The 14,781-nt window shown below is 45.8% G+C and overlaps 1 protein-coding gene across 1 annotated transcript; it reads left to right on the plus strand.

Annotated features, from left to right (window-relative positions):
• Nucleotides 1-292: 292 nt before the first annotated feature.
• On the plus strand, nucleotides 293-14,545 carry LOC140718894 (suppressor APC domain-containing protein 2-like). The gene is made up of 5 exons (XM_073033172.1): nucleotides 293-839; nucleotides 5,703-5,846; nucleotides 8,024-8,125; nucleotides 10,032-10,154; nucleotides 12,125-14,545. Exons 1-5 carry the CDS (start codon nucleotides 762-764, stop codon nucleotides 12,215-12,217), a joined length of 540 nt encoding a protein of 179 aa, XP_072889273.1. The 5' UTR covers nucleotides 293-761; the 3' UTR covers nucleotides 12,218-14,545.
• The last annotated feature ends 236 nt before the right edge of the window (nucleotides 14,546-14,781 follow it).

The following is a 14,781-nucleotide window of genomic DNA, read 5'->3' on the forward strand; positions in this document are numbered from 1 at the left end:
TCTGCTTCCCTCTAGCTTAATGGCATCACTCCTGGAGCAGGGTGTCCAAAATGAACGTGATACTCCAAGTGGGGCTTCAAGCTGAAGTTCAATTCTCATTCAACCATACAATTGGCGTTCCTCTGGGGCCAAGTTGCAAAACACCGTCACATTCAACTCACAGCACATATAGTAATAGGGAACAAAATAGCACGTCCCTGAGTGGCATAGTCCGAAAATCGATGGTCCTGGAGCCACGTTTCCACAAATGCAAATACGCAGCACTTTCTCATCTCACGCTAACGTCATGGAGCTGTGCAGCGCAGAAACGGGCCATTCGGCCATCTGATGCGTGCCGAGCTGTTCTTCTGCCTCGTTCCATTGAACGGCACCTGGACCATAACCCTCCTTACCACTCCTATCCATGTACGTAAAGCTGGAAGGAGCATTACGAAGTAGTGTCATGAAAGAGTTAAATATTTGCCGCAGTCAGCAGTCAATTGAAAATGAAAAGTGTGGTTTTTTTTTAAAGAGGCCTGTTTGTTTGCTCTGCGACTATTCCGGAGCCAGTTTTATCTCCCCAACAGGTGGGGCCGGAACAGGACAGACTGCGTGAAGCTCGCTCTTTTTGCGGGATCTCTGTCCCGTTGAGCGCTGGAACTTATGTACCGTGCACCCGACACGACCACCCACTCCTCTCCGCTGTCCCAGAGGGTGACGGAATAGCTTGGGTGAGGTGGAGGAGAGGGGAAATTCACCCACCCCAACGCTTCATATTCGCCATGGCCGTGATACCTGCCTACACCCTTATTATTATTCCTCTGCAGAGCAAAGCGGATGCCAGAAACTTCTACTTGTGGGTGAGTTCGTTAATTTTTATTACTGCGGCCGTAATAGCCCCGAGGGACACGTCCACCACCACCGCTCCCACCCCCCCCCCCCCCACGACACAGGACGCCTCCCGGAACACAGGGGCGCAGTCTCCCATCGAAATGGGAAGCGCCCTCCTGGGAAGCTGCTGGCAGACTTTTACTCCCGTCTGAACTCCGGTGCCGACTTCCCGCCGCCATGACTCCAAAGCGATGCAAAGAGAGCGGGAGTGAAAACTTCTGCTTCTCTGCACTTTATTCCCCTTTCTTAAGTGAAACATAGTCACCGCTGTAATGAACGAAATACAACAGCTGAGTTTGTGCACAGATTCCATGAGACAGTGTGTCCGGACGGATTGGCTATTCCGCTGCACAATCGGGAGTGAAGTCCCACGTTTATCAGACCTGTCACTCTCTATTCCACGTTGTTACTGATTTAGCGAGTTCTCCCTCGACGATCTGATCTGTATAAACAGTATGAAAAAACCCGTCACTTGTGGCAATAATAAACCGATTCCAAATCGATTTATCACGGTGGCGTAACGCTTTAAAGCGCCAGTGATCTGACGATCAGGGTTCAATCCTGCTGCTGTCTATAAGGAGTTTGTACGTTTTTTCCTTTTACCGCGCGGGTTTCCTCCGGGGGCTCTGGTTTCCTCCCACATATCAACACGTTAATGAGTCGTAGGCATGCTGTGTTGGCCCCAGAGGCATTCGACAATTAAGGGCTGCCCCAGCACATCCTGGCCTGTGTTGGTGATTGACACAAACATTACATTTCACTGCATGTCTCGAAGCACATGTGACAGATAATGCTAATCTTAGTTTTAAAAGTATGAGAGGAATAGTTAAGGTAGACAGTCAGACTCTTTTTGTTTGCCCATGCCCAGTATTGGAGGGTATACACTGAAGGAGTATTTAATGGAGGTGTGCAGGATGAGTTTTATTTTACACAGAGGGTGGTAAGTATCTGGAACGGGCTGCTAGGGGTGGTGGAGGAAGCAGATACAGTAGAGATGCTTCGGAGGTTGTCAGATCGATCCATAGGTAAGTAAGGAACAGAGGGATCGGTGTCATCTGCAGGTACAAGGGATTAGTTTCAATTTGGGATCATATCTAGTACAGACATGATGGGCCAAAAGGCCTGTTCCTGTTCCCCATCTGACTGTTCTTTGTGTACGGGTAACAGACACATTAATCTCACAGACAATATAAGGGCATAAGACATCGGAGCCAAATTCGGCCATTCGGCCCATCGAGTCCGCTCCACCATTCTATCATGGCTGATTTATTTTTCCTTTCAACCCCATTCTTCTGCCTGTAACCTTTGACGCCCTGACTAATCAAGAACCTATCAACCTCTTCTTTAAGAATACTCAGTATACCTAATATAACAGTCTCAATTTCATACAGACTTGCCTATTCAAAGGTTTCAAAAGTACATTTAATGTCAGAGAAATGCATCCTGAAATGCTTTTTCTTCAAGCAGGTTACAGAACAATCAATATAGGACAGATTTTAGATCATGTAAGAGTGTGATACAGAAACAGGCCCTTCAGCCCACAGTATCTGCACTGAACATGATGCCAAATTAAACCATATCCCCCCTGCTTGAAATTGCAGATGCTGAAATCTGGAGGGATTCTGTGGGGTGAGTTGCGTCTGTAGGGTGGGCTGGCAGGGGGAGAGGGGAAAGAACTGTTGACATTTCAGGTCACCTGGACCTTGCTTTAGGTCTGAGAGTGGAGAGTGGAAATGGTCGGTTTAGGGAGGGGAGTGAGGAGACCAGGGCCAACAAGTGATTGGTGGGCTGGGAGAGAGCTATCAATTTCTCTCACATGTACCATGGAAAATTCGGGATGCAGTTACCCCTTTTAGTTTTAACAGGAGTTACTTGGCATTCTTTAAGAGTTGCTTGGCATTCAGGATGAAATAATCAATTGCACCCAATATTAGCTTAGCAGGAGAAGCTGGAGAGTGGTAACAGATAGATGTCGCTTACTGGAGGCCTGTGACCAGTGGTGTGCCACAGAGACTGGTGCTGGGTCCATTGTTGTTGATCATTTGTATTAATGATCTGGATGCTAACGTGGTAAACTGGAACAACAAATTTGCTGATGATACTGAGATTGAGGGTGTAGTGGACTGCAAGGAAGGCTATCAAATCTTGCAGTGGGATCTTAACCTGCTAGGGAACTGGGCTGAAAAGATGGCAGATGGAATTTAATACATTTAGGTATGAGGTATTGCATTTTGGGACGACACCCTGAGGTAAGACCTACACAGTGAATGGTAAGGCTCTGAGGTGTGTGTTAGAACAAAGGGACCTAAGATTGGAGATCAAAAGTTCCTTGAAAGTTGTCCCACAGGTAAATTAGGCTGCTAAAGAGAGCTTTTGGTACTTTGACTTTGATAAATCAGAGCACAGAGTACTGGAGTTGCGATGTTATTGTTAAAGATGTATCAGATGTTGGTGACTCAGAATTTGGGAATTTGTTTAGTTTTGGTCACCTACCTACTCGAAAGGTCTAAGTTTGAAAGAGTGCAGAGAAAATTTACAAGAGCATGATGTGTTCTTTACAAGCGGATATGAGGCCCTGAGTTAAGGGAAAGATTAAATACATTAGGACTTTATTCACTGCCCCAGAATGGGGGAGATCTTACAGAGGTATACAAAATTATGAGGTACACTTTTTCACTGAGGATGGATGAGACTAGAACCAGAGGTCACAGGTTTAGGGCAAATGATGAAATATTTATGCGGAACGTGAGGGAGAATGTCTTCACTCCGAAGGTGGTACAAGTGTGGAGTGAACTGCTAGCGGAAGTGGTAGGTGTGGGATCTATTGTAACATTTAAGAGAAGTTTGGAAAGATACATGGATGGGGGGGGTATGGAAGGATATGGTCCAGGTGTGGGTTGATGAGCTGAGACAGAAGTTCAGGTCAGCACAGAATAGATCGGACAAAGGGCCTGATTCTGTACTGTAGTACTCTATGACACTCAGAGTGTGCTCTGAAATTGAGACTTTTTAAAATACTCCCCAGTAAGCAATTTTTAAACTGATAATAGAATTTTAGTATTCTATCAAAATGTCTGTGGCAAGTGGTCTGCAGACGAAAAGTTTGGATGTGAATTCTCGGGAGAGGGACACACTGAATGGAACTAGAGGTCGGCTGCAATTTTTGTGAATGACTATGAACTATGACTATCCCAGTTTCTAAGGCTCCACGTTAAGCTTCATTAGTCTCCGTCTCCATTGTGTACACAATCTCCATTCACAGCCAACAGTGTAAAAGTCCAACAATAGCCATTGTCACAATAACTCCTGTCAACTGAAGCTTGGGCGGGTGGTGCTTGCTATTGGCCTTTGATAGAGGGGTGGCAGGGGCTCACCAGTGACTGCCCTCATCAATGATTTCCTTTGTGAGAATATATGCTCCATGTAAGAAAGCCATCTGAGACATTGCAATGGAATTGTGAAATGACAGGGCTCAGAGACGGGTTCCAATAGTAACAGGAATCTGAGAGCTGAAATGTATCTGCTGTGGAATTTTGTAATCAGATTGATTCTATTTAGGGTCACACGAAAATGTAGCTTCATAGTGTCAGTGATCCAGGTTCATTTCCTACCACTTCAAAGAGTTTGTATGTTAGAAAAATGGAGGGCTATGTAGGAGTGAAGGGTTATTGATTGTGGAGAAGGTTAAAAGGTCGGCACAACATCGTAGGCCAAAGGACCTGTAATGTGCTGCACTGTCACAAACACGAGACAGCCTGCAGATGCTGGAAATCCAAGCAACACACACAAAATGCTGGAGGAACTCAGCAGGCCAGGCAGCATCCATGGAAAAGAGAAAACAGTTAACGTTTTGGGCCAAGACCCTTCACAAGACTGAGGAAAAAAAGTCAGAGTGTGAAGGAGTGGGGAGGGGAGGAGGAAGTACCGGGTGATAGGTGACAGGTGAAACCAGCAGGGCGAAGGGGTGAAGTAAAGAGCTGGGAAGTTGATTAGAAGTAGATAAATGGGTGAATCCGATGGAAGAGGGTGGAAGACCACAGAAGAAAGGGAAGGATGAGGAGCAGCAGAGGGAGGTGATGCGTAGGTAAAGAAATAAGTTGAGAAACGGAAAGAGTATTGGGGAATGGTGAAGGAGACGGGGACATTTAGCGGAAGTTCGAGAAATCAATGTTCCCGCCATCAGGTTGGAGGCTACCCAGACGGAATATAAGGTGTTGCTCCTCCAACCTGAGTGTGGCCCCACCATGGCAGTAGTGGCCATGGATTGACGTATTGAAACTCCAACCTGAGTGTGGCCTATGTACTGCACTATGTTTTATGTTCATTGTTGATGAAAATCACAATATTCTTAGAGACCAAGTTCAATATAGGTTGCAGAAATAGTAGTAACGAGGACTAGTGAAGTAGTCTTCATGGGTTCATGGACCATTCAGAAATTGGAAGCTGCTCCTAAAACATTGTCTGGATCTTCAGGCTCCTGTATCTCCCCCTTGATGGTAATAATGAGAAGAGGGCATTTCCTGGATGGTGAGGGTCCTTAATGAAGGATACCACCTTCTTGAGGCATCGCCTTTTGAAGATGTCCTCATTTGTGAATCCGAAGGCATTTCACGTACACATTGCTAACAGAGGGTAGCTAGGGAAAGGAAGGTTCACTCAGGGACAGAGAAGTCTGTCCACATGGAAATGGCCGGACACACGTGCTGGTGCATCCAGTTGGGATTAGTTTAGATCGGCACTGTGGTTGTTACAGACAGTGGGCTGAGGGGCCTGTCCTGCGCTGTACTGTTCAAGTGCAGTTGCCCTGCTCATATGTCCGATGTGTCTTCCAGCTGAAGCAGATGAAGGAACTCGAACAGCAGCGCGACGTGCTCTGGTATGGGTTGGAGATGGTGGAGAGGGCACGGGACTGGTACCACCAGGAGATTCGCAGCGTGTGCCACAGGCAGGACCACAGCGGGTGTTCGGGAGATGAGGTGAGTGCCCACCCAGAGTACTGGGATGCGCCTTTCTGCAGGCAACTTCTGACCAGGGGAGAGGGGCAAGGGACAAAATCAGAATCAGGTTTATTCACAGTAAAACAGAGAAAACAAAGAGTTGGAATAAAGGGATCCTATTCTGGCTGGCTGCCAGTTACCAGTGAAGTTCCACAAACGTCGGTGCTTTTTACCACATATGTCAATGATTTGGACTATGGGATTAATGGATTTGTGGCTAAATTTGACGATGATACAAGGGTAGGTGAAGGAGCAGGTAGTGTTGAGGAAACAGAGCCTACAGAGAGACTTAGATAGTTTAGGGGAATGGGCAAAGAAGTGGCAAATGAAATGAAATGTTGGAAAGTGTATAGTCATGCACTTTGGTGGAAGAAATAAATGGGCAGACTATTACTTAGATGGAGAGAGAATTAAAAATGCAGAGATGCAAAGGGACTTGGGAGTCCTTGTGCGGGATACCCTAAAGGTTAAACTCCAGGTTGGGTTGGTGGTGAAGAAGGCGAATGCAATATTGGCATTCGTTTCTAGAGGTATAGAATATAAGAGTAAGTACGTAATATTGAGGCTCTATAAGACACGCGTGAGACCACACTTGGAGTATTGTGTGCAGTTTTGGGTTTCTTATTTTAGAAAGGATATACTAACATTGGAGAGGGTTCACAGAAGATTTACAAGAATCTTTCCAGGAATGAAAGGGTTACCTTATGAGCTACGTCTGGCAGCTCTTGGGCTGTATTCCCTGGAGTTTAGGAGAATGAGGGTAGATCTCGTAGAAACGTTCCCAATGTTAAAAGGCCTGAACAGATTAGAAATGGGCAAGCTATTTCCCATGGTAGGGAATTCTAGGACAAGACGGCACGGCTTCAGGATTGAAGTGCATCCATTTGGAACAGAGATGCAGAGAAATTGCTTAGTCAGAAGGTGGTGAATCTGTGGAATTTGTTGTCATGTGTGGCTCTGGGCACCAAGACATTGGGTGTATTTAAAGCAGAGATAATTAGGTTCTCGATTAGTCAGCGCATCAAAGGGTATGGGGAGAAGGCAGAGGAGTGGGGATGACTGGAAGAATTAGATCAGCCCATGACTGAATGGCAGAGCAGACTCAGTGGGCCGAATGGCCTGCTTCTGCTCCTATATCTCATGGTCTTATTTTTGTGTGAGGAGAGGAAGATTTGGGGGCAATGTTCTTGTTGCATTTTGTGCGGGGCACGGAGAGGAGGTTTGATGATCGTGTTGCTGTTCTTTATTTAGTGCAGAAGGGGTTGGGTTTGCTGTTTCTCTTTGAGCTGACTTCCATGGTTGTCTTTGTTTCATGGCTATCTGGAGAAGAAGAATCTCAGAGTTGTATACATGCAGAAAGCTATTCTCCAGCTCAGCGAGACCATGCTGACTATCAGGGATCAATCCCTCCCCATATTCCCATCATTTCCCCCTGTTTCTATCTTTCCCTTAACGACTAGGGACAATTCAGAGGCCAATTAACCCGCATGTTTATTAGGAAACTAGAGCACCCAGAGGAAGCCCAGACAGTCATTGGGAGAATGTGCAAACTCCTCACGGAGAACAGTGGAGACCAGGATCGAACTTCGATTTCTGGCACTGGGAGGGGATGGATTTACCCACCCCATCACAGAGAGAATATTGCATGCCTGGACGTCCCTTTCTGAAACATGTTGAAGTCATCGAAAATCCCAAAGCTGAGGCTGCTGTTTCTGTTGGGCAACAGATGGCATCGTGTAAGCTCCACATGGATTTACAACTTATTCCAACTGATGTTCTCAGGATTAATTTCATTTGCATAGTTTGTCTTCTATTGTACATTGGTTATTTGTCAGACTTGTTTTTGTTACTTAGAGATACAATACAGTAACAAGCCCAACAAGCCTGCATCATCCATGTGACCAATTAGCCTACTAACCTGTACGTCTTTGGAATGTGGGAGGAATCCAGAGCATGCAGAGGAAATCCACATAGTCATGGAGAGAACGTACAAACTCCTTTCAGACAGCAGTGGAATTAATCTCAGATCTCTGGCATTGTAATAGCATTGCATTTTTGGAATGTGAGAGGAGAGAGGATTGGAAGTTGGGAAATGTGAATATGGATTCTGATTTTGTATTATTTACTTTCTCTGCTTTCCCACCCTCTTCCTCCAGGAATACACGCTTAAGTATTTCCCAGACCGTGTCAGCCGCCTTCTGGACAAAATCCAACATGTCAACGTCTGCCTCCGCAGCTTCATTTCCTGTGCAGAACTGGTCAGTTTCTCCACTGTTAAAACATTCTGCGTTTAGAGCCATGGAGCACCAGAGCACATTTATTTACAACTTCACCGTGGAACAGGCCCTTTCAGTCTAACAAACTGCACTGGCCTGCAACCCACCTATTTAACCTGAGCCTAATGACAGGAGAATTCACAATGGCCAATTAACCTACTATGTGTTTGGACTATGGGAGGAAAACAGAGTACTTAGAGGAAACCAACACACACATGGGAGGAAAGTACAAACTTTCTTACAGAGGACGTCAAAATTGGACTCCAATAGCATCTCGCTAACTGTGGCGCCCAGTGTTGACCCTGTGTTGATAAACAGAGGAGGAAGGAGTGACTGAAATTTGGAGATGAGGCAGAGTTTGAGACAGGGGGCCGGGGGCCTGGCTGTTGTTTCCTTAGGGTTACAATGAGGCCAGTTCCAGCTCCTGAGAGATAACATCCTCTGTCTCCACTCCGTACCATAGAGCACACTGAGAATGAGGGGAGATTTGTTAGAGGTATACAAAATTATGAGGGGTATAGATAGGGTAAATGCAAGCAGGCTTTCTCCACTGAGGTTGGGCAGGGCTAGAACTAGAAGTTATGGGTTAAGGGTGAAAGGTGAAATATTTAAGGGGAACCTGAGGGGTAACTTCTTCACTGTGAGGCTGGTGTGAGTGTGGACGAGCTGAAGTGGAGGTGCACCGCTTGCAGCATTTAAGAGAAGGTTGGATAGGTACTTGGACGAGAGGGGGATGGAGGGCCATGGTCCATATGGGGGTCAATGGCACTCGGCAGAAAAATAGGCTGGCTGGTGCCAGAAAGGTCTTTTTCTGTGCTCTAGTGCTCAACGTACTAAGATTCTTCAGTTTTGCCATCAGATTTCTGAACAATCCCCAAATCCAAGAATGCTACCTTGTTATCCCCTTTATAAAAGCAATATTTATTTATTTATTTGATTTTAGAAGAAAGATAGATTAGCTTTATTTGCCATATGTACGTTGAAACAGAGTGAAATGTGCCATTTGCTTCAATGACCAGCACAGTCTGAGGATGCACTGAGACAGCCAACAAATATCGCCAAACTTCCAGAGCCAACATTGCTTGCCCACCATTCACTAATCCGACCCATATGTCATTGGAAAATTTTATGCCTTTGCATTGTGCTGTTACCACAAAGCAACAAATAAAATGTCATATATGTAGTGAAACTAAATCAGATTCTGATTAATCCATCACAACCATTAGAAAGTAGCAGGAAACAACTGATTTACCTTGAAGTGTTCCACACATCAAAGTACTAATTTATCCCTCTGGGATGAACACCATCGGAGGTGAGAATCAATCTGTTGACTCTTCCCGTCCTCTCTGATCGTGGAGGTGATACCTGACAGCACAGATGAGCCGGGCACAATCAGTGTGGAGTCTGCACTTTCTCCATGTGACTTGCATGGGTTTTGTCCAGGTGCTGCGGTTTCCTCCCACAGTCCAAACACGAGCGTGTTGCTAGGATAACTGGTAACAATAGATTGCCCCGGATGTGCAGGTGAAGGAGGGAATTTAAGGGGTTGATGGCAGTGTAGGATAAAGCTAAATTGGTATAAATGGGTGTCCCAAAGGGCCTGCTTCAGAGCTTGGTGATTCTATGACACTACAGTTTGGAGGGTTCAGACTTATATGACAAAGGAGCTGTGAGGACGGGGAGACTTTCCAATAATCTGAGAAATAAACATGCGATTCTGCACATGATGAACATCTTGAGGGAAGTGCACACAGTGCTAGAGGAACTCGAGGACAGGCAGCATCTATGGAGGGGAATAAAGCAGTTTATTTCAGGCCGGGATCCTTCAACAGGACCTCAAAAAAAAAAGACCAAATTGCTTGGCCTGAACAGACATTTTTCGCTCCAGGTGTTGCAGCCCCCCGAATCCACTGAGATCTCCTGCGGTCAGCGCCCACGGAGGAGGGAGAGTGACCGATCCCACCAACGGGCTGTGGCCTTACTGAAGCAGCAGAACCAGCTGCTGACCAAGGTACTGAACACCTCCATTGTGTCGAACGTTGATCATCCTTGAGCTGCAGGGCTGCACAGGGAGCATATAGAACAGCCTTTTGGTCTATAATATTGTGCCAACCTTTAAGATCCATCTAATAGAAGAGGGTGCTTCACATCATCTGGCTGGACCAGAGTTAATGTATGAAGAATGTTTGACGGCATTAGGCCTATACTCACTGGAGTTCAGAAGAATGTGGGGGGTGGTGAAATCTCATTAAAATCTATTGAATATTGAAAGACCCAGAGAGATGGGAAATGGACAGGATGTTTCCTACAGTGTGAGAGTCTCAGACAAATGGGCAGAGCCTCAGACTAGAAGGATGTCCCTTTAGAACAGGGGTTCCTAACCTGGGGTCCATGGATGTCTCAGTTAACTGTAGGGGCCCACGGCATAAAAAGGCTGGAAAACCCTGCTTTAGAACAGAGATAAGGAGGAATTTCTTTAGCCAGAGGGAGGTGAATCTGTGGAATTCATTGCCACAGACGGATTCAGAAGCCAAGTAATTGAGGACATTTAAAGCTGAAGTTGATGGGTTCATGATTAGTAAGGGTGTCAGATGTTACAAGGAGAAGGCAGAAGAATGGGTTGAGGGGCAAAATAAATCAGCCAGGACTGAATGACAGAGTGGACTCGATGGGTTAAATGGCCTAATTCTGCTCTGTGTTTTATGGACAGTCAAGAGCTGGCCGGAAGTCAACCCAATTCTGCATCAACACCCAGGCTGAAGTCAACTGGGTTGAGCTGGGTCGTTGTTCCTGCTTTCAGAATCCAGTGCCAGGATTCTGCTTTAGTTTTTGGATGGGATTTGGACATTTCGTGCCCATCCCTACACTGCCCCTTGAACAGGTGGTAGTAACTGCTGGCCTTGAAACACTGATGCATGTAACGCCACGGCATCCTGTGTGGTAGTTCTAGGACTTACAGCCTTCAACACTGGAGGACTGATCCGGTGTTTTGAAGTCAGGACAGCTGTGAATCGGAGGGGAACCTGTGAGTGGCGGTGTTCCCATGTGCCCACTGCCCTTGTCCTCAAGGCTGGTGAGTGAGCTTTGCACAGCGAATTCCAGGTGATCCGGTGCAGACGAGAATACAACAGGAACATTGAGTATTTCTTTTCCTTCAAGAAGAGAAGCAGTACCAAACTGACATTGGGAATGTGTGGGTTTGTTAGATGTGGAAAGATGGGATGGGCCAGTACATTTGTTAGGGAGAGGAGAGAGAGAAAGTGATGAGAGAGAGATGGGGAGATGGGGATGTAGCAAGAGAGAAATGGCAAGATGGAGGGAGAGAGATGGAAGGAGAGAGCTCGAGATGGAAATGAAGTGGCAGGAATCGTGAGAAATACAGATAAGGGACAGAGATGGACTCAACTGAAACATTTAAGAGCCGGGGTGGGGGGCTATTGACAAGGTTAATGTGGAGAGATAATTCTGTTCTGAAAATATAGAGCAGAATAATTGAGGTTAATGAGATGTTTTTCCTGAGATTTGAATTTTTGAAACCTCTCTACAAAGGGGGCTGGAAGGAGAGACATTCAGTATTTCTAATGCAGAGGTAGATTGTTGATAAGTGGGGCTGGGGCATGAAAGATTACTTGGCAAAGGGCAAGAATGCAGAGTAGAGATTTCAAATGGATTAGCTGTGTTTTTATGGAAAGCCACATATAGAGGGGATGAATGGCCTCTCTCGAATTTGTATGTCCCAAGAACGTGCTGTAGTGAAGTCCTTGAAAAGCATTTGGGAGAAATGCCCTGAAAACATTCAATACCCACATACCCAGCACTGTTTCACGTGGCTAGCATGTAGACAGTGGGCTGAAGGAGTCGACACGAGAAGGGTTGTATCAGAATGTGCTTTCTGCTACCCCATCCCTGACACTCAAGGTACGCCGTTCAAAGGGAACAGGATGGAGAATGTCGCTGGTCACTCACATTTCTGCTCCACAGGAAGTGTCAAGGAAAAGACAGTGGATCGCACAGCTGGAGAAAGAGAACTCAACGCTGATCAGACGGCTGCTGGATGCTCACTTCCAGGACTAGGCCCAGCCAGCACGTGCTGGAAGTCTAGAATAAAATGGAAAATGTGGTGGCACTGTCGAGGGCAGGGTGGGACCTCTGGGACAATTGGGTGGTGATTGGTGTGTCAATTGCTGCTGAGGCATTTTTCACTACACATTGGCCAATAGTGATGACTTTAGGAGCCCGCCCATTGACAGCGGCTGACCAATGGACCCCATTCATAAAACCATGTCGTCACAATTTCAGGGTGCAAAATCTCAGTTGAAATGTGATCATATATCAATAGGTATTTACCGCACAGTTACAAGAACTCCAAGTAGCCCAGGATGGCTCCTCCTCCTCTACAGTACATTATAGCCTCGCATGTGGACAGATGGATGGATAGAGTCATAGAACAATACAGCAAAGACACCACAGTCTTTGCCAGCCACAGTGCCCACCCAGCTAGTTCCAATTTCCTGCTTTTGGCCCATTATCCCTATAAGCCCTGTCCCTCTATGTACTGTACAATAACTTGTTAAATGATACCATTGCACCTGCTCAACCACTTCCTCTGGCAGCTCCTTCCATATCTGACCATCCTCCCTGGGTGGAAAAAGTTTTCTTGTCAGGTCTCTTTTCAATCTTTCCCCTTTCACCCCTGAGAAATAGAATTCTATTGTACACCGTTCTTTTACATTCAGAACCATTTCAATGCATTTCTTTGTTTTTGTGTAAATGTCTGTAAGAACATGAATCTCAAAGTAGTGTCTGGTAACATTTCTGTATTTAGATAATAAACTTACTTTGACTTTGACCACATTCATTTCCCTCACTCAAGTCTCATCCCTTTCTCTGGCAGATCAGATTCACTCATCTGTAGAACACCATTCCCAGATTCCAGCAACTAGTAAATGTAAAAAAAATAACAAAATCTCCCTCTTGTTCTTTCGCCAGCACTTTTAGATCTCTGTGCTCTAATCACTGAACACCATTTCTCTCCCCCCCCCCCGCCTCCCAAAACCATGAGATCACTTAGAACATTTCTGCAAGAATAACATTTCTGCCTCAAACAAAAAGCTAAAAATACTCAGCAGGCCAAACAGCATCTGTGAGGAGGGAACCTGTTTCATGTCCATTCTGATCACCTTGTTATAGGATGGATGTTGAGGCTTTAAAGAGCATGCACAGATCCATAGATCTCTGAAAGTTGTTGTGCATGTTGATAGTTTAAAAGGAGCATGATGTGTTGGCCTTCACTAGTCGGAAGATTGATTTCGGCAGCCACTATTAATGTTGCAGCTCAGTGAAACTCTGGTTAGGCAGCATGTGGACTATTGTGTTTAGGTCTGGTTACCTGATTATAGGAAGGATGTAGAAGCTTTTGAGAGGGTGCAGACAAGGTTTACCAGGAAGCTGCCTGGAAAGGGAGCATTTCTTATGAGGATGGGTTGAGAAGTCACTTGATAGATGTGTACAAGATAATAAGAGGCATAGATAGAGTGGAGAGCCAGGGACTGGCCAGTACAGGCACTGTAGGTTTGCCAGGACAAGTCCTGTGTCACTTACATAAAATACAGTAGCAGTGCAACCACTTGAGTAGAGTATGCTGATCTCCCAAGGGGTTAATTCCCATAATGGAGAGGCCTGTGTACGATTTTGTTTAATGTGGAGAGGCTGATACACGGGCAGCCACCATACGGCCTTTGACAGACAAGGATCAGGGCCCAGTGGCGCAGAATGCAAGACGACCAGGGATCCTTTACTCCTGCAGCCTTCCTCCAGTGTGATGTCCACTGCCATTGTGATGTGTCCTCATCTTCCACCAACTCCACTATTAGCTCTTGTTTAGGTCACTGCTTGTCTGGAACCTTCCCCTCTGACCGTACCGCCATGGGTGGCCCTCCCAGGAGCTAAGCTCCAGACAGCATTGCTCCAGATCGTGACAAGGTGACAGTCCTTAGAGAAGAAAAATACACCCGTTTCCTCATACCTTTGAATTCCCTCTACTCTGCCCTACCCCACCCCACCTCACTCTTCATTATTTCACATCAACACAATCCTTTCAAAGAGAATTGTTTTTCCTTTGGTTATATTAAGGGAATTCCAAATTGTATTTTAATCATTTGTTATTTCAAGAGGGAAAGTGATTCAAATTGTTGAAATGGCAGAGATTAGCATTATCAACATCACCCGGTCAAACCTATTTTTGCAACAAATGTTATCAGTTGATAATTTGTAAATTTAAAAAAATCGCATCAGCAGGACAATTGAAAGCACTCGAGTTTATAGTATCACTTGGTTGCAGATTGAAAACTCCAATCAAACCAACATTCTTGTAACAGAACAATAAATGTTTATTTAAGCTCATGCCAGCTCTAAATTGGGAGATGGAGGAGAGGGGTGGGGTGGGGTAAGATCAGCCATGATCTTATTGAATGGCGGAGCAGGCTCGACGGGCCAAATGGCTTCCTCCTGATGCTGTTTATTATGTTCTTATGAAATGGCCAGAGTGTCTACTCTCAGTGAGAGGAGGGTGAATGAACGCTGGGAAGCAGCAAGTAAACAGGATGGTGGGTGGGGAGGAACAGGATTGGGGGTTGGTG

The sequence above is a fragment of the Hemitrygon akajei genome, chromosome 2 (genome assembly GCF_048418815.1).
Source record: "Hemitrygon akajei chromosome 2, sHemAka1.3, whole genome shotgun sequence".
Classification (NCBI taxonomy): Eukaryota; Metazoa; Chordata; class Chondrichthyes; order Myliobatiformes; family Dasyatidae; genus Hemitrygon; species Hemitrygon akajei.